Source organism: Centroberyx affinis, unplaced genomic scaffold (assembly GCF_046629955.1).
Source record: "Centroberyx affinis isolate AG114_WGS23_722 - 3 ecotype Tasmania unplaced genomic scaffold, CSIRO-AGI_Caff_v1 ptg003034l_1, whole genome shotgun sequence".
In the NCBI taxonomy this organism is placed as follows: Eukaryota; Metazoa; Chordata; class Actinopteri; order Beryciformes; family Berycidae; genus Centroberyx; species Centroberyx affinis.
The window spans coordinates 183,402-202,281 of NW_027281127.1; the positions used below are offsets into that span (position 1 = coordinate 183,402).

An 18,880-nucleotide genomic window follows, 5' to 3' on the forward strand; every position below is an offset into this window, starting at 1 on the left:
ATTTGCTATCATTTTGAGGATGAGGATTAATCAATCATTTTTAAAGAGTGGGTGGTTGTTGCTTTTTTCCCCAGATATCTCATTTTGGAAAGAAACATATGTGAGTCTATGCAGAAATGTGTGGTAGCAAAGTGGAGGCTCTCTTCTCTCAGATCCTCCATCTTAATGGACTCCAGCCACATACACAAAGATGCACACACACACACACAAATCTTGAGAAAGTGCTGGCACTAGCACCTACAGTATTGTTGCTGACTATTGTTTCTGACCACAACCAGAGAAGAAGAGAAGCAGCAGTAGAAAACAATGTGTATTGTAACCTCCTGGAGTAATATTGATAACACTATTCTAAACAATACTGTATTGATGAGCATCTGAGGCAGAAAAACCACAAAAAGCTATGAAATCGACTTCAGATTTACATTTCTCAAGCGGCCCAAAACAAAAGAGCTTGTGTGCGTGGCAGAGTCTGAGCTGCCATCAGCGACTATAAAACACATCAGCAACCAATCAAAAAACAGCTCTCGTCTGGAACAGGAAGCGACGCAGGAAGCAAAGCCGCTTCTGATTCAAGCTTTGTGCAAGCAACACACAATAAGAGTCCAGAGCGAAATGAGCGGAGCCACTGTGGGACCCAAACAATCGTCCGAGCTGAAATGTGAAACGTCTTTCATCTGGGCTTAAATGGAAGACATAATAAGAATCTGAATGGTGGCTTCCTGTCTGTGAGGCCAAACAGAAATTCACTGAGCTCAGTCTGAACAGAGAGAACAGACTGAGAAACAGACTGGGATCGACATGCAAAGCCTCAGCGGTTGTTACGGCGGATATCACTTAAAGTTTCATATCATCTTTCAGCCACTAAGAAAAATGCCAGCTCAGTTCAGCTTAGTCTTTGTTACAGTCCCAGAAGAAAACTGGTTTGCAGTAAATAAGAGACAATAATGCAGAGTGCAACACAATAATATTCACATACAAGCAGAAAATAACTATCTTCGTCTCCATTCAGGGCTTCTACACATTTTTCATTTTATAATTCCATATTTGTCAAGACTTTGATTTTTACAGAATGCAGAATCATCACTCATTGTTTTATACGTCTGACTATATAGGCTGATAATATTACAATCCTTAATATCATACACAGTCTGTCTCAGGGGAAAGCAATGTGCAGTGTGACCATGAGTTTCCAGACTTTTTCCAATTTTTGGGGGGTTTTTCCATATTTTTTTTAAAGACATTTTCCATACTTTTTCATATTTTCCAGACCTTTGTGGGAACCCTGTACATTGAAATGCCCGAGCAACTCTGCAGTTTATAGTCATCTGCTTGGTAGCTTGATGGCAGATGGGACAGCCGAGCATTTGTACCATTTGCACTGACTCTACATCTTTCACTCTACAAACAGCCACCTTTCCAACATGACTCCTATACTGAGATACAAAGACAAAAACCTCATTATGGCCAGGGTGTGCTTTGTGACAGGAGGATTTGCATACCTGAGCTGACTAGTTAGACTGGTTTTAAACATAAATTATCTCTAAGGATGATCTCTAAGGTAAATGACTGAATTACTATTGCTCTCTTTCTGTCACTGACACACACAAATGAGCAAGGAAAGACAATGTATACTCTGTGTAGACAACAACAATCATACAGGGAGAAATCCATCGTAGAAGAGGAGAGACCAATTTCTCCACCCACAGGAGCAGGAGAGAGACCAGAATGCAATGCAGCTACAAGACATGTTGTGTGTTTGAGTGAGGGGCATGGCTGCAATCACAGACAACCCACAGCTGAATGATCACACATAAAATCTACATATATGCCCATACGCCCACCTTTGACTGGAAGCAACAAGTTCACCAATTCTCTGGGTGTTGTCGGAAGTAATTCTGAGAAATGTAGGAAATCACTAACTGAAGTAGTTGTAGTAGTAGACGAAGCAGGTTGAGGGAAAGCAGATACACCAAAAAAGTAAATTTCATCACAAAATAACTCCTGGAATACAATAGAATATCACAAATTGATTTTGAGGCCGATACTTATTGCATGTTTGTAAGAATCAAGAAGGACAAATGCAGGGGCAAAAAATGCTTATTTTAAGATAATTTAGTGGTTTTATACAGAAAAAACATGCTAGTTCTATGTTGCTAATTTGACAGCTGTATTAAGTGACTCACTCTCAGAAAAAAAGGTCACAAACGACAGCAACCACAGGCTTGTATTGTTCTTGGGGGTTCAGTGCCTTGCTTGTAGGCACGTTGACGGCAGTTGGTCAGAGATCACAGAGCGTGTTCATTTCCCCTGTCGAGTCATTCAAGCTTTATGTTACAAAACTCTGGCTCAACTTACGTAACGCATCACCGTCTGGATAGGTTACAAGGAAGGAGTCAGCTGACTGTAAAGAAGCCTGTAATGTAACAAGACCACAGTCTAAACCAGAACACTCTGGAAGGACAACTAATAACAAAGTGGATTGCACTGAAAGGAACAAAACAATTAGCTGCACCATTGTACTTCACCTACATGACACTTATGCTACTCCAACTGCTCCAGCTCAGAGCCAAAATTCACCCCAACACTGATGTTCACTGCTGTTATTCTTGTAATCAGTGACAATTCAGTCAATGAATATCTCTCCCAAAGCTGGAAACAAACACTCTCTTCAAAGCATCATCTGCAGACACATCTTTGAGTCATTCCTGTGGCAGCGAATGGAGAAATGACACAGCAGACAGTTACAGTTCACAGGGTCACTTTACAGGAAAATGGGTAGTAAAGTACTGTCAACACTACAGTAAAAAAACGAGAAGTTCTACAATGAGATATCCACAATTTGTTTAAAAAAACAAAACAAAACAAAAAAAACACCTACTCTTACAAAATAATTGCAGGAAATTGCATGAAAGCAGCACATTATGATTTGAAGTTATGAGTCATCTTAAGACCTTTGTTAACAGAATTGTTAGGTTTTTGAGAACAGAATAATCTGTATTTTCAAAGTGATGTCTGATGAATTTTAAGTGGTAAATGGCTTTATAGTGTTTTGTCAAATCTTGTCAAGACGCAAAAGCTCACGTCAAAAAAGTCAGTCTCCAATTCATTTTTCATAGAGGAGCTCCCTCTCAGAGAATGAAGATTATTTTTTTCCCACCAGCCAGAGTGGCAGGGGGAAATCTCAAAATCAACCAGCCACTTCCACTGTTTAACCAGCCAACTTGATTTTTAGAATAGACCCTCAAAGTCATGGTTGGTTACCTGCCAGAGTAGAAAGACAAACGAGCCACAGCAATATTTACCAGCTTTTGACTGGTGGTTAGTGGTATTTAGAGCCATGGTTCTCTGGTGTCCAGCTTTGGAAAAAAGTTGTTCATGTTGAGATTCACTGGGTGTAAAAAAAAACCCCATTGAGACCACCTTCCATCCTTTAGCCCAATCCATGTCTTAAATCATGTCTAAGGGTTACAGTGTCTCCTCTCCTTCATCTCCATCTCCACTTTCATGACTTAAATAGATTTAATAGGCAAACTCAATAAGGGATTGTAGCTTTCACCTGGATCCAGCTGGTCAGCCTGTTTCATGGAAAGAGCAGGTGGTCCTGGCAGTTTGTGCATTCACTGTAAAGTAGGTTCAAATACGCTTGCACAATGTGTTTTCTTCTCAATGAGCAATGATTAGACACATCAAATATTTATTCAGATTGCACTGACTGAATAAGTTGAAAAATAATTTATCTTCACAGAACTGACTACGATCATATGAATCTTAGTGTGTGTCGATATAAATTTAGGTTGGATTTTCCCCATTAACAAAACAACAGACTTTAAGTGAACTTTGGACCTTCTTATTTATAGCCAAAACACAGGCTCCATAAAGCCTTGAGAAAATGCATCATTAAAGCTGACATAACCCAAACACTGAGCAAAACAAACACAAATCAGTACATGAATTGTACATATACATATATATATATACACATACATATATATATATATATATATATATATATACACATACATATCCTTGTTACAGCTTAACAAATGCTAAAATTTGCTGCTTTTCTCTGTTTCATATCATTATAAAATGAATACTTTGGGGGCTTTTTTTTGGCTGCTGGTCAGACTTAAGGAAACAATTTTAAGACTTCACTTTGGGCTCTGGTAACTTGTGATGGCCATTTGTCATTATTCTGGCATTTTATAGACTAAATGATGAATCAATTAATCGATAATGAAAATAATTGTTGGTTGCAGCCCTAAACACACTGCGCTATACTGACAACAATGCAATGACAACAAAACACAAACAAGTAACGATATGAGTTTGACTTTATCTGTAAAGTTTTCACCTAAAAATAGAGAAAAACTCTGACCCCAAACATGCATGAAGTAGGAAATACAGCAATATACACAGAGATAAAACTGGTTTTGGAATTTGTGGTGTGGCTGTTGCTAGTGACCTTTGTGTCAAATACACTGACTTGTGCAGCTGTGCACACACACACACACACACCAAATCAATGTCTATTTCTCTCCTGCTCATGATTAGACTACAGAAACATTAACCACATGACTCAGTGCTTGATGGATTGTAAACGGTCTTAATAAGTAAATGACATTGTGTCAGGGTTAAGAGCATCGGCACAATACACACCCAAAATCATTTTACAGGAATCCAGACGCAGATACGCATGTGCATGCACACACACGAAAACCAAAACCATTGGTGGCTACAGTGAATAAGTTAAAGAAAGGCATAAAACTGGTTTCCCATTCATGACCTGTGTCTGCGGTCGCAAACATGTGGCTAAAACAGCCTGCTATGTCTAGTGGCTACGTTTAAAACTCTCACTGCAACTCATTCAAGACAGCAGGAGAGAAGAGTGCAGCATTTTTACCAGTCAGCAAAAAGCTATAAACAAAGTTCTCCTGTGTCTCTGTACTGTAAACACTGTCCCAGTCTAAGCAGTGACCTCACTCCCAGTCTTTCCCGGTCCCAAACTCACCATTTTCCACCAAATCCTCCTCATCCAGCGTCTTACTCCAGTACTCCCAGTCCATATCTCTCACTCCCAGCCCCAAAACACCCACTGAGTATCCACAGACACTGTTACAACTCAAACTGGAAATCCCTTCCCTCGTCTGAACTCTCCTAGGAAGTGGACTCAACAGAGCGCCCCCTCATTGGCTGAGACGCTGGGGAAATGAGTTAACGATTGGCTAATCTGTCTGGGAAGTGGATGATGATTAGCTCAGCTGGTGGGAACCGGCTTTTTATGTTTGGCTGAGCTGCTGTGGAGGCAGCATGGGATTGGCTGAGGCGGAATACTACGTAAAAAAAAAGGAGGTCATGTGTGTTGATGAGGTCATGAGGTTTTTGACCCCTCGAGTCCCGTGGGACCTCGATAGCTGTCAGAAAGAAAGGCTGCACTTCCGGTGTGATACGCAGGACTATATGAGTTGGGGGTCAATTCACTTTCAATTCAGTCGGTTCAGGAAATTCATTCCCTTCACATTTTAAATGTTGAAAAGCTCTTGGCATGAGAACCAGCCGACTAACAATAATGTTTATATTTGAAGCATTTCGTTCCAAAATGAGATGTCTATCATTTGGAAAAAGTGGCTCCCACTCTAACAAAATCATTGACTGCACACAATTAAAACAGACTAAAGTACATTTTAAGTATAGCAGGAAACCTAAGTCCTTAGTGGAAACAGTGAAAACACTTTTACAGACTGGGTCCTCCATATTTTAGAGATACTGAATCAGTTATCACTTCAGGTAATGATACTTAGCATTTTGGAATACAGCCTAACTCTTCATTTTTACTTGCTTGAATTGAGAGTGAACTGACGCTGACCCTGTTTTGACCCTGTGAGTCTGTGTTACCTTGCTAGCCCTCAGACAAAAGGGCTGGGGTAGACTTTCTGTCAGATATACAGTACTGTGTATTTAAGGGGAGATAGAGCTAGACCAGAGTCAAATTCTTTCCCCTTACAATAACCACTTCTCCCCAGTTGGTGGTGACTGCTGACACTGGCAAGCCTAGACAGCAGCAATTATTCTGCCCCTTACTTTCTGTCCTATGGCTCCGTTTTCTTGGAAAAATTGTGAAAAGACAAAGTCTGATAGTTACAGAGAGCGTACAGTGTTTCTACAAAGAAAGAATGATTTGATTTAACTTTGATTTGACTTCCAGAGACAATAAAAATTTACCCTTGAGGATGTCATAACAAACTTAATGAAATCAGTTAGTGGTAGTCCTCAAAGGCAACAATTTAAAAAATACCATTTTAAGTGGTAATTTATTTTGTATTTTGGTGACATTTTTGTTGCCCAGCGGTCATTGCTGTGGTGTTTCTGCACTGCACTTCCCAGAGTTCACCTGTCAATCAAACAGTGTGGGAGGAGCGAAGATTTTCTGTTGATTACGTTTCTATAGGTGGTGCTCTTTTCTTTGTCTGTTCAGCCACAAAATGCACAAAAAACTGTAGTGAATGGACACCTCACAGGTCTCTTAAACATCAACATGGAAGTGCAGTAAAACCTGCGGCACAAGAACGACTGCATGAGAAGCCTGTCTAAACCTCAGGCAGTTTAACCCCAGCTAGGTTTCAATATGCAATATGCAAAGTGGTCCAGTGTAAGCACTTCAGTAGGTTTGTTGATTCCCTGGAACAACACTGCTTGTTTCCAGCAAGAGATGTCATCAGAGAGAGGAGGCCTGCTGAGCTCAGCACTCACTCTGCGTGTGTTAGTGTGTGTGTGTGTGTGTGTGTGTGTGTGTGGGTCCAGGGGGGGACAGAACTGGCTATAATCTTACATTTCCACAGAACATGAACAGATCTCAGTGTACCGTCCTTAAGACCTTATGGAAAACTCTGGAAACTTGGGACACGCTTCCTCCGTCATATGACTGCCGGGCCGTCTGCCAGTTCTACAGTATGTTATCTATTGTGGAACGATTTGCACACACACACACACACACACGACAGAAACACACACACACACACACACACACACACACAGACACTGTCCCCGTCATCACTTTCTCAGTTCCTGCCAGGAGGAGACGGTGAGGGGTTGAACCTTGACCCGCTGACGTCTGGTTGCCATGGGAACTGGCTGTGTGACCCCGGTGAGGCTTGACGATCACAACCCAAGCATCTCCGGAACATGTAGAGCAGACCAAGAGTCGGCGATTGCCATTACTTTGCCAAGCCCTCGTTTTAAATTGTATTTATTGGGTAATAAAGAGTCAGAGGAAATTGGATAAAGAAGGAATGTGCCTTTCTACAGTACATTAGATTAACTTTGATGTCCATGAGATAAAAGTTGCTGTGTGTTACTAATATGCAGGATGTGATGTAACTGTCCTTTGTGCTATAAAACTAAAGTGAGCACCACTGGCACTGCACCTACACTTACCCAGTAAACATTTTGACATCGAATCGATGAAAAGTTGAAAAGTTGAAACGTTGAAAAGTCGACATCCGTACTCGTTTTGTGAAGTCGAGACCTGAGTATCTTTCTGATACCAGTTCAAAACGGTTTCCAAATCTGTTTTGATGACTTTTAACCAATGCTGAATTCAGTTGGTCAAGTCCTGCACACCCTGCCGTCTGTGAAATGCTTGCTGGGTAGGCTGACACTTCGCCCACAGCCTCTCACCCAGTAATTTCCAGCCTCACCATCGATCTCAATAACAATGGGCTAATGCAACTTGCTTTATCTGAAACAAAACCACACAGGCTGAATATATAATTAAAACAATGACTAGTTTCAGGGCTCCTTTAAATCGGTATCTATGACTCATTCTTTGTTTGAGTCACACTTTGAGGGCGACAATAGACAAAAGGTTAGGTGAGCAGGACTATGGCCACAGGGTTGCCAGTTTGAGTCTCTTAATCAGCTGGAAAAAAAGTACGATTTTTATTGCTAGAAAGGTCAAGTTGCAGTCAATGGATGGCTGTTATGATGAATTTTACAGATGAAATATCGCAGCTTTCAAAATGTCTCTCCATGATTTTTCCTAAACCCAATTTCTGCACAAACCAGCGTTGTAAGATTTTCAAAATCACACAAGGAAATAGCAGATATAACTGTATTTGTCCCTTTCAATTCACAGCTTGTTGGCCTTCTCGTTGACCCCCAACAAATCCATTGACCTTTCTAGTGCTGAAAAATGTCTCTTTTCATCGGCTTTTGTGATTCATTCATGCTCGAGTCATGCCCTTCTCTTTATACATTTGTCCATTCAATCATCTCTTTTTCTATTTTCTCACCTCCCCCTTTCATCCTTTCCTCCTCTGTTTCCTGTTTCACACAATCGCCACACATGACCTCGTGAAGTAAACAGGGCCGTATAAAACAATCCTCCACAGAGTCAGACTGTGCCCAACACTATGTGACTCACTGCTGGTCAATCATTACATCCTGCTGTCACCAGTTAAGGTGCAACAGCCAGGCTAAAGAGAGTCTAACAGTAATATAAACAACACCGACAACAGTAAGAATGATTGCAACTATAACAACAACAGTAATCTTCATTTGTATAGCACTTTCCAAACCACAGTCATAAAACACGTTCCAAAGGAGGAGATAAACAAAAAAGAAACTCAGCAATAAAAAGTAAAGAGCAGTATAAGCAAACCAGGAAACATAAAAGCAACTCGTAAAAAAAGGGAGATCAAGAGATATTAATAAAAGATCATTACATAAAAGCAAGTTTATAAAGTGAGCTTTAAGAAGTGATTTAAAAGACAATGCTGATTTCAATCATGACTTCAGCTCATGGGTTAAGTGGTATCCAATTACAAGAAAGCATAGAACCTAGACTATATTCTAAAACACATTTTACTTCATACAAAAAGACAACATTTCTGCCCTAGTAGACTTCCATCTGCTGGTCTTCATGCATTAAATAGAATGAGTTATGGGCCATATAGTGCTGCATGTTCCACAGCTTGTTCTGCAGAAAGCCAGTTCCTGAAACAAGATGCATGTACAACTAGGACTTGTTTCAACGGCCAGTTCTGCAGATAATTATCAGTCACTCTCGGTTTCATTTTGACTGTAGAGCGGAGGGATCAAGTGGTGTCAACAGCCAACACTTGTACATGTTGGCTAATACAAATATTTTCAGAAAATGAGTTGGGCAATATTAACGATGGGGTGAATCAACATGGATAGCTTAAAAGGAGCTGCGTGTAGCATCTTAGCATCAATAAAATATCACCAAATTCATTTTGAGACATCAGAATAACTACTGTAAACAAATGAGACCATCATTAAAAAGATTGGCAGCCTCTACGCTCTCATTATGTGCCACTGGATTTACCAGGAAATCTGCTGGATTGCTTTATGGCAGGAATCACTTTTTGCTTTGCAAGTTAATGCACAACTTTATTCCAGTTCCACTATTCTACCTGCATATTCTACCTTGTCTGAATGCATATTTGCTGTTATCAAGGGCTGATGTCGATTCTTATCCTTCTCCTTCAAGTAGAAACTTGCTCTTTGCATCAGGAAGCAATGGATTTTAAGAAGAATGTGGTCTACATTTTGATAAACACAAAATACTACACGTGGCACCTTCAACCTTCCTTTATAAGGAATAAAAAGTATAAAAAATGTGTAATGTTTATAATTATTTTCGGCCAAATTGGCTGCCTATGTTGCATTTTACATTACTGGCAAGTGAGCACTGCCATTGGAGCAGCTGGGGGTTATGTGCCTTGCTCAACAGCACTTTGTTGGTACAGTAGATGCTGATGGAGGGATCAGCGAGTCTTGTTCACGCTTCATGTATTTGAACCAGCAACCCTCCAGGCAGAAACTCTCCTCTCTAAGCATTAGGCTGCCGCATCCCCAGGCAACAGGTTATACAAGTTGAAACGATTACAGCTGCAGTAAAACAATGGCTCTTGTGAATGGTAACTTGGCAACTTCTGTAAACTCTCCATTTGTTCATGGTTGACCATGGTGGTTGACCATGGTTAATAAGCAGTTAGGAGACCCGACAACACTTTCCACCCCCACCCCCCCACAGAGGAAAAGAAAGGGAGGAAGTACGAGTTGAAATGCTAAAAAGGCAGGAAATAAATTGCAGGCTAAGAGTCTATTCATCTAAATGGTCACAAAAGGTTGCCAACTCTTGTCACAAGTTTAAGTGTATTTTCCCGTCTAAATTTTAGTTATATGCACATTGACCTCATGTAGGAAAATTAGCTTTTTGAGTTAAGCAACATCTGCCATCACAGATAACCACTGCAGAGGTTTTGTGCTTTTATTCATAATCTGAAAGGTGGACTCTGCAAGGGTGGAAGGTAAAACTACAACTGAACAACTGCTGATTTCCCTTGAGGCTTACACACAACTATCTAATCAGTCTAGGGCCAAGAAGCATAGAGCTATTGTCAGGTGGAAACCTCGTACCTCCAGTTGTGCTGATTCTTGTGTTTTTACTGAGCATTACACAGTGTTTTGTGGGATGAAAAAAAATTGCATGACCCTCGGGCTTCTGATTTCCTTTCAAAACCCACTGTGTAATTTCAAAAATACATGGTTGTAAATTTTTTAAAAAGACAAGGCTGCGTTTCTTTATTCCTGAAAAGCTGACACAGTGGAAATAAACGGTTTTCACTCGACAGCAGCAATATCCGTTGAGAGAAAAATCCCCTCGCCAGACGCTCTCCCTCCTGGCAGAGTCTTATCTCTCTGTTTAGACTAGTGCAGAAGACGAAAATCAGGGTGATGACGTCACAGTGACATCACTAGTAACCAGGCAGCTCATATTAACATCTGACAGCGCTCCATTCTAGGAAATCCAAATCATTTTTAGTCATATTTTTTAATGTACTGAATCGACCTGGAGGTAATTCTATTATGTTTTGGCAGAGATGTTGTTTTAATCATATTAGGATAGAGGATGCAGTTTAGTGATGTCATAATGACTGGGCAGCATCAGACACTGCTCTTTCCTTTGCAATTGAAATCTTATTCAATCCGCTTTTAATGCAGTGGAAGTATGGTAATGTCTTATCAGGAACCAAGGCAGATATGTCTTGGTTAGACTAGTGACATCAGGAGTATCCGGGCCAGGGTTATTGGTAGCATTTGACACAGCTCTTCCATTTAAGAAATCATTTAGACTTTTGTGATGTTTTAAGGACACCGAAAAAGCTTAAACCTAATGGAAAAATGTTCTGTTGTTGTTGTATTAGGCCTTGGTGGAGGTCTCTTTCTGTTTAGATGAGGGAAGAGAGACGCATCAAAATTACATTAAGACAATATCAGCAGTAACCAGGCAGTGCAGTGATAAAAGACAGTTTCATAATGTTCTTTTAATCAACTGATAGACTGTGCTCTTTTCATTCAGGCCAAAGCAAAGACTTCCTATTTAGAATAAGCAATCAGAAACTCTTAAGGGGGCAATAAGTAAGATTCTTATTGCCACATAGCACAAAATGACCATAATATATCTACAGGGGGTCAGTAGGTTTGTTGATCAATATCAGTGACTCAACGGTTACTTTGCCAGGAACTCTGGCTTCCTGGCTTTCAAAACAAAGGCTGAATGGGGCACTGACTTTGTTGACCTATACGATTTTTGAGTGAGTTCCTGCACCCAAATGAGGTTTAAATTCTGGTTCATACCTGTCAGCAATGCTAGAATATAAACTAGGGTTTCTCTCTCTGATTTCTAGCTCTAGGAAAGAGCGGTGCAAGTTCGCAAACACTGACTGAACTGTCCTGGGGCACAGAAATAACATATGTGAATTCTTAAAGTGAGTTGCATTCCCCTTTAATGCCCCTTTAATTCACCAAGTACAACAAATATGCAGGAATTGGTGCCGGGAGAAGTGTCACAACTCACATAGTGACATAAGTACATAATTTTATAAGTCTGTATATACAGTAAGTCCAGCAGTTCACTGGAATAACAAAAGATGCATTACAGTGACATCATGATGACATAAGCACAAACTGGTCAGACACGGCTCTTCTCTGGGGACTGCAAATCATTTTCACCAGTGTTTTTAATGTACTGAAAACTCCTGCCATTAGGAGTTTGACATCTGACAAGAGCGTCACTGTGACATCACGATGACATCAGCAGTAACCGGGCAGCTCCGGTACAGATGTCACATAAGAGGAACTTACCAGGCTACTCGTACAAATGCTACTCTCTAATGCTATTACTCACTTTAATGGTTGTTTTTATGTCGCAGTGTAGTAACTGATTTGATGTCAGGTCATGCCAAAATACTTTAAATCAGTTTGATACAGTATGTTCCCCCAGTGTGTGTGTGTGACTGAGAGAGAAAGAGAGTGAAAGAGAGAGAGAGAGAGAGAGAGAAAGAGAGAAAAAGAAAGAAAGAAAGAAAGAAAGAAAGAAAGAAAGAAAGAAAGAAAGAGAGAGAGAGAGAGAGAGAGAGAGAGAGAGAGAGAGAGAGAGAGAGAGAGAGAGAGAGAGAGAGAGAGGAGTAACTGATGATTCAAAGATGTGTGACTGCAAGCAATTCATTGGAAGCATGTGACACACATACACACACACACACACACACACACACACACACACAATGAACCCTGCAATAGTAAAGATACACCTTATCAGTAGACAGCTACCTCTGACAACTAACGGACACACATTGGACTCTGAAATTCAACTCCTCTCACATGTTATCACACCTTCCTCTCTGCCATTAATGTAAATTGTTCCACTTGCATGTAAATCACAACGTAGGCTACATCAGTGAAAACGGTGCGTGTCCATCACAAAAACGCTGCACGCAGAATCCTTTGAGAAGCTTAATGCTGAACAGCTGGGATCAACAACTAAGCAACTACAGGCTGAATGAACTCAATTTCCAGCAATCCAGCAATCCATCATTTCCTACTCCCTGCTCCATTTCTATATTTAGCAATTAAGCCACAAACGCCTAGCCTGGAGAAGGCCTTTTTCATTAGAAACAACAAATATATAGACACACTGGACCCTTGGGGGTTTATGTAGCTCTATTGTTGATTATTAATGGCTAAAACAATTATCAGAGGAAGGAAAAGGGTTGCAGGGTTGAGGTCAAATCCTTCCATTCAAGCAGGGTATCTGCAGGTTGTCACAAAGCCAATTTTAAGACTTTTTAAAGACCTTTTTAATGCTACCTGGAATTGAATTTAAGACGAATTTAAAAAACAAAATTAAGAAACAAAGCTGCCATAACCACCAGCCTACTTCTGATTGAAAGTTCTGAAACTATAAATGACAACAGGTAATTAGTTGTTTATGGATATGAAGTCCAATTGTGGTTAGCAAAACAGATACAATGCATATTGAACCCCTAATCCTGTTCTCTATTAACCTAAGAGTGGACATGCAGCTTAAAGAAACCTGTCATTGCATGGTGAAAAAAAATAATACCTCTAATGACTGGATTTAATACATTGTAATACTTTTTTACACCTTACATTTAGGTAACTTAGGACTTTATCTGACTTTTTAAGGACCTGCAGACATTCTGTAAACCTGCAGACAGCCTTTTCATGCTTTTTTTAATATGCAAATGTAGCGCAACGAAAGGAAAATGCCTATAATATTCCTATAGGGACTTACAGTGCGTCTGTGCTACTCAATAGTGAGGCTACAATGACCTTAAAGGCAATTATATGTTGTTTTGTTTTTTTTATCTCCTATGGTGTCACTATACTGTTCCTACACTATTCCTATAGCCACTGGGATAGTTTTTCTGTGACATTTCAGTAGAATGATCCTTCTAAATTGTTTTCATAACGTTACAGCATTCATACTCACTCGTTTGCACAGGTTGGATAAGACAACCTGCTCATCCCAAAAGTTTTTTTTTCCACCACAATATTTGAATTAAGCAAATCCACTTACTGAACTCATGCTAAGTGAACTGGAACCCCAAAACACCTGGTAGCAGCTGGCTTACCTGAGCTGAGGGGAGGGACGTCGTCCGTGGTGGAGAAGTCCAGTGTGGCTCCAGCAATGTCCACCATCTCATCATCATCATCATCACTGGGGTGATGAAGGCCGTCGAAACTCCCCGTGCAGTATCCGGAGTTGTCCATCCTTCTGAATCCTGTTTGCAAAATAAAAGGGGAATCATTTTGTGAAGCAGCATCTGGATTTACCTCTACAGCAGGTTGAGCTGGCTGGAGTTGAGCACCGGTTTTATTGTAACGTTACCTCTGCTAATTTCGGACGTGTATTTCCGATACAAGCTCGTCCAATATTTAAACATTGTCGCCAAAGGGTAGTGTGGCTTCAGCAACAGCGACTAAAGGGAAAGACTAGTTGTCTCCCCCTGTATTGATGAAAATACTTTCTGGTAAATGACAGCGGGCTCTTGTGAAACAGCCTCCCGGCGGACAGACCCGACCGCAGCTGGTCCAGTCACCAAAACAAGCTCTAACGTTAACTCCTCAGACAGTAATGACAGCTCAACTCCAGTTACAGGGAAGTTTAGCAACTAGTTCCGCTCTTATTCTGCAGAACTGCTATTAATATAGTGCCTCCACTGTAACCGCTGAAGCCACCCACACCAGATGAAAACCTACTACTACTTCAAGGTAGGTAGCGTATTGCAGCCGTTGAAAGCTGATTATTAGCCTAGCTTGAGTCGTTAGCTATTATTCTTGTGCGAGCAAGACGATACCTGTCAAACAAACTCACAAAATAACCGTTGGTTAAGCTACGACGGCGGTATTGGCGTTCAACCGAGTAATATATAAAAAACAATTCACAGAGAAAGAAGGAAATAAGGCCCGACGTTACCTCTGAAAAAGCAGCCGTCCAGGCGTTAGCTGAGCACTGCAGAAGTCTTATCTTGTGACTTGGATTTGCCTCACCGTCGTCTTACTGTAGGCTGCTTATGTCAACAGTAGCCAATGTAAACTTCACTCCACATCGACTGCTCCTTGGAAATCCTGCGTCATTCTCCCTCCGAAAACGACGGTTTTTAAAACCCAGGAGCTATTCTAAAGCCTGCCATAATATAAATTACTACTGTTTGGACACATACAATAAGTAAATAGCGCAAAGTAATCCACTCTGCGCGTTGTTTTTGTGTTGTAAAGTTGCCAGTTATTCTGCGGACGTCAGACCACTGTCAAGCTAGCCGGAATAAAAATGAGACTTCCGGTCAGAACTTTCAAAATAAAAACCAGTATTGACGGAAATAATCTTTAACAAAACTACATTTTTTTGCGTTCATTTTACAGTCTTAGCTTCGTTCCATATCTAATATAAAAGTCCGATGAGTATTATTATATGTGCCACTTTTTTTGTTCTGTGTACCATAATAGCTAATAATTCTCCTTTTCTAAAGCGGCAAGCGTTACAGTTTTATTTTAAAGGCAAAGTCACTTAACCTCCGGTCTGTATAGCTGCATTGACGCAGCTGAACGGCAGGATGCGTTTTTCCATGCCAGGAAAATCAGTCGAGTCATGAGCTACGGTAATCTCTCCAATTGGGTCAGTGGAGCAGCTCGATTTATCGGCCATCCTCTATTATAGAGATCAACTTTTCTGTCCATTTACACTGCAGTGTAGTCATCAGTTTATAATGTAAAAGATTTGGCCGTGTGATACTCTGAATATACTGTATATTCAGCAACAACCTGTTTCACATTCATACAGTTGCATAGTCCAAAAAAGCTGCTTTTTGTTGCATAAATTATTCTGCACAGTCTGTTGAAGCTGTTGTTAAAGGTAAATCTTAAAGGTGCTATGTGTAGCATGTCAGCATCAATAAATCATTACTACATTAGCTTTGAGACATTAGTATACTGACTGTAAGCTAAGGAGGCTATTGTAAGGAAGATGATCAACCTCCATCAGCCTCTACTCTGCATCCTCCATTGTTTCTCCACCTGGTGGATCTGGAGGGAAATCTGCTGGATCGCTTTACGGCACAAAACAGGAAGAGGTTTCTGTTCTTCCAGAGCAAACGGAGCTAAAGCTGAAAGAGTTTCTGGCAGCAGATGGTGGAAGGAGGGAAAGGAAGATGGAGAAATCACTTGCAGCATGTTTATCCTCTTTAGGAAAGACACAGACAAAACCTTTGACCAAAGAAGCAAAGATCCTCTAGCAACAGGGTTTATGGGAAATGTAGTCTTCACTTTGAGAAACACAGTCCAACAAGACCGCTGGTGTGAGACAGAGGCGACCAATCGTCTCCATCATGGTCTCATTTGTTTACAGTAATTATACCAAGGAATCACAATTAATTTGATAACGATATACTGATGTTTATAAATGCTACACATGCTGCACCTTTAAAGAAAATAGAAACCCTCCAAGTTTGAAGATTGTTGATTTGCAGAAAGTTGAGTAGAACCAGATTCACAGTTGAAATGGATAAAGAGCGACACCTTGTGGTGTGATGTGGACATTAACAAGGGCACAGTGTGAAAAGGGGGGGGGGGTGAAAGAGAGAGAGAGGACCACCAGGTTTACAGTGTGTGTGTGTGTGTGTGTGTGATTAGAGGATCGTGGTTTATGTCTGTCACTTTGATTAATTAGCCGCCTCTTTTCCTCCTCTTCCTCCTCTTCCTCCCGACTTCCCCTTCTGTCATCCCTCTCTCTGCACACCTCCCTCCCATTCATCTCTCTTTCTCTCTCTCTCTCTCTCTCTCTCTCTCTCTCTCCTCCTAACATAAATATTTGTTGACCTTACCTCCCATGAGCAGGTGATACTTGGGTGATCATTCATTCATCAATTTCTTTCTATCTTTCTTTCTTTCTTTCTTTCTTTCTTTCTTTCGTCCTTCCTTCCTTCCTTCCTTCCTTGCTAGCCCTCTGGTCCTCCTTTTGGACAATCTCTCTACCCTTTTTTTTTCACACCCTCATGTTTCTCTCGCACCTTTTTTACTCTTGCTTTCTTTCTTCCCCCCCCTCTCTCTCCTCCTAACATAAATATTTGTCGACCTTACCTCCCATGAGCGGGTGATACTTGGGTGATTGTTCATTCATTCACTCATTCATCAATTTCTTTCTTTCTTTCACCCTTCCTTCCTTCCTTCCTTCCTTCCTAGCCCTCTGGTCCTCCTCTTGGACAATCTCTCCATCCTTTTTTTTCCCACACCCTCATGTCTCACTCTCTTGCACATTTTTCACACTCTCTTGCTTTCTTTCTTTCTTTCTCTCTCTCTCTCTCTCTCTGTCCATTTCTCCTTACACTCCTATCTCTCTGTTCTTAGATCTGGGTCAACTCTTCTCCTTGTTCTTGTTCTTGCTCTTCTCTTCCTCACGCCCCCGTGTTTGGTCTCCCATCCCTCTCTCTTCCCGTCTCTCCTTACATTCCCAGCTCTCTGTTCTCTCAGATCTGGGTCAGGCTGAAGAATGCGCTCCCTCACTCCTCTAAAACGCAGATTCTTCACTTTTACGACAGCTGTTTTCTTTATCATCCCCCCCCCCCGACACGACTCTGAACATTTCCCAGCCTGCTGAACTGACTGATCGCTCCATCTGATTTTATAAATGACTTTCTGTTTAACTGCTGCAGCTCTAAAACGAGCTCCGGACCCTGTTAAAAGTACCACTCTGTTGAAAGATCCACATGTGTTATCGTCCTAACAAAACACAGTCACTCCCCGGGGGTGTGTGAAATGGTTTTAGGATGGGATGTGAAAAATATGTACAGAAACTGTCTTATTGTGTTTTTGATATTCATGAAAAATGCCAGTTTCTTGTGGAATAATGCAGATTTGAAGTGTCCTGGGCTCCCATCCAATAATTAATCAAGTAAAATAACATGAAAACGGGAAATATAATCAACATTTGGTGTCACAGATCAATCATTCTCAGATGCTTGGGAACGGGCACTGATTTGTTTTTTCTCGAGTCCCAAGTCAGTTTCAAGTCTAAATGTAGATTACCAAGTCAAGTCCATGTCATTAATGTCAAGTCTCAAGTCTAAATGTAGAACAGCAAGTCAAGTCAGAACAAATCAAGAGTCCAGTATCAATTTAATATCTTAAAGAAAACTAAATATCTAGGACTTTTCAATGCAATATGGTTTTAATAGGATACAAACTTGGTAAGAGCATCATGAGTTTGATTTCTATAATCAGTTTCAACTTCAATAAATTCAATCATTCCATACAAATTCAGAAAACAGAATTTAAATTCAGTCGTCTGCTGGAGCAAATCTCATCACTTTCAATCTGAGTCATTTACACAAACACAAGATCTCAAGTCAAGACTTTAGAAACCTTTTCAAGTCATCAGAGTACAAGTCAGAGTCGAGTCCCAAGTCACCAGAACCCAAAGTCAAGTGAAGTCTCAAGTCTTCTCTTCATGTATCAAGTCAAGTCCCAAGCAATTAAAAGTCCCCTCTTCTACATATCAGAGTAATGGACAAACTGTATCTTGAGCTACGGGATACAATTATTGTTACTTAATCTGTGGTTTGGGGCCTTAAAAGGGTCGCTGACCCCCTGCAGATCAGTCGCCACATGACAGGAACATCAGCATGTTTTTAACGACTCTTGCTCTCGGAGCTTGACAGCACATTTTAAGAACCCCTGCCCTCGGGGAAATTAACACCAACACTAAAAGGAGTCGCTCCGACCTTCAACTCTTAAACGAGTCTCTTCATCACTTCACTCGGCTCTCCGTCCCCCTGCAGAGCCGCCGAACGACTCGGCACTTTCTGCACCCCCACTCCTCATCTGTCACCCCCCAATTTGGCCTCGACCGTCCCGCCACATTCAAACAACAGTCCCCCCCCCCCCCCAGAAGGGAATAAATTACGGCACCGGACACTAAAGCAGCACAAAAGGCACCGTTCACCCAAGACGCTGCAAATCACGACACGAGACGTTAAGGTAGTTTAAAATACTATTATTA

The 18,880-nt window shown here is 40.9% G+C and overlaps 1 protein-coding gene across 1 annotated transcript in view; it reads right to left on the reverse strand.

The window, feature by feature from the left end:
* Positions 1-14,354, reverse strand: part of clcn5b (chloride channel, voltage-sensitive 5b) — a 35,425-nt gene extending 21,071 nt beyond the window's left edge. Inside the window, exons 1-2 of the mRNA XM_071537390.1 lie at positions 14,216-14,354; positions 13,959-14,108 (exon numbers count right to left, since the gene is read on the reverse strand). Coding sequence (XP_071393491.1) covers positions 13,959-14,108; positions 14,216-14,270 — 205 coding nt within the window. The 5' untranslated portion in view covers positions 14,271-14,354. The remainder of the gene's footprint in view (positions 1-13,958; positions 14,109-14,215) is intronic.
* Between the last annotated feature and the right edge of the window lie 4,526 nt (positions 14,355-18,880).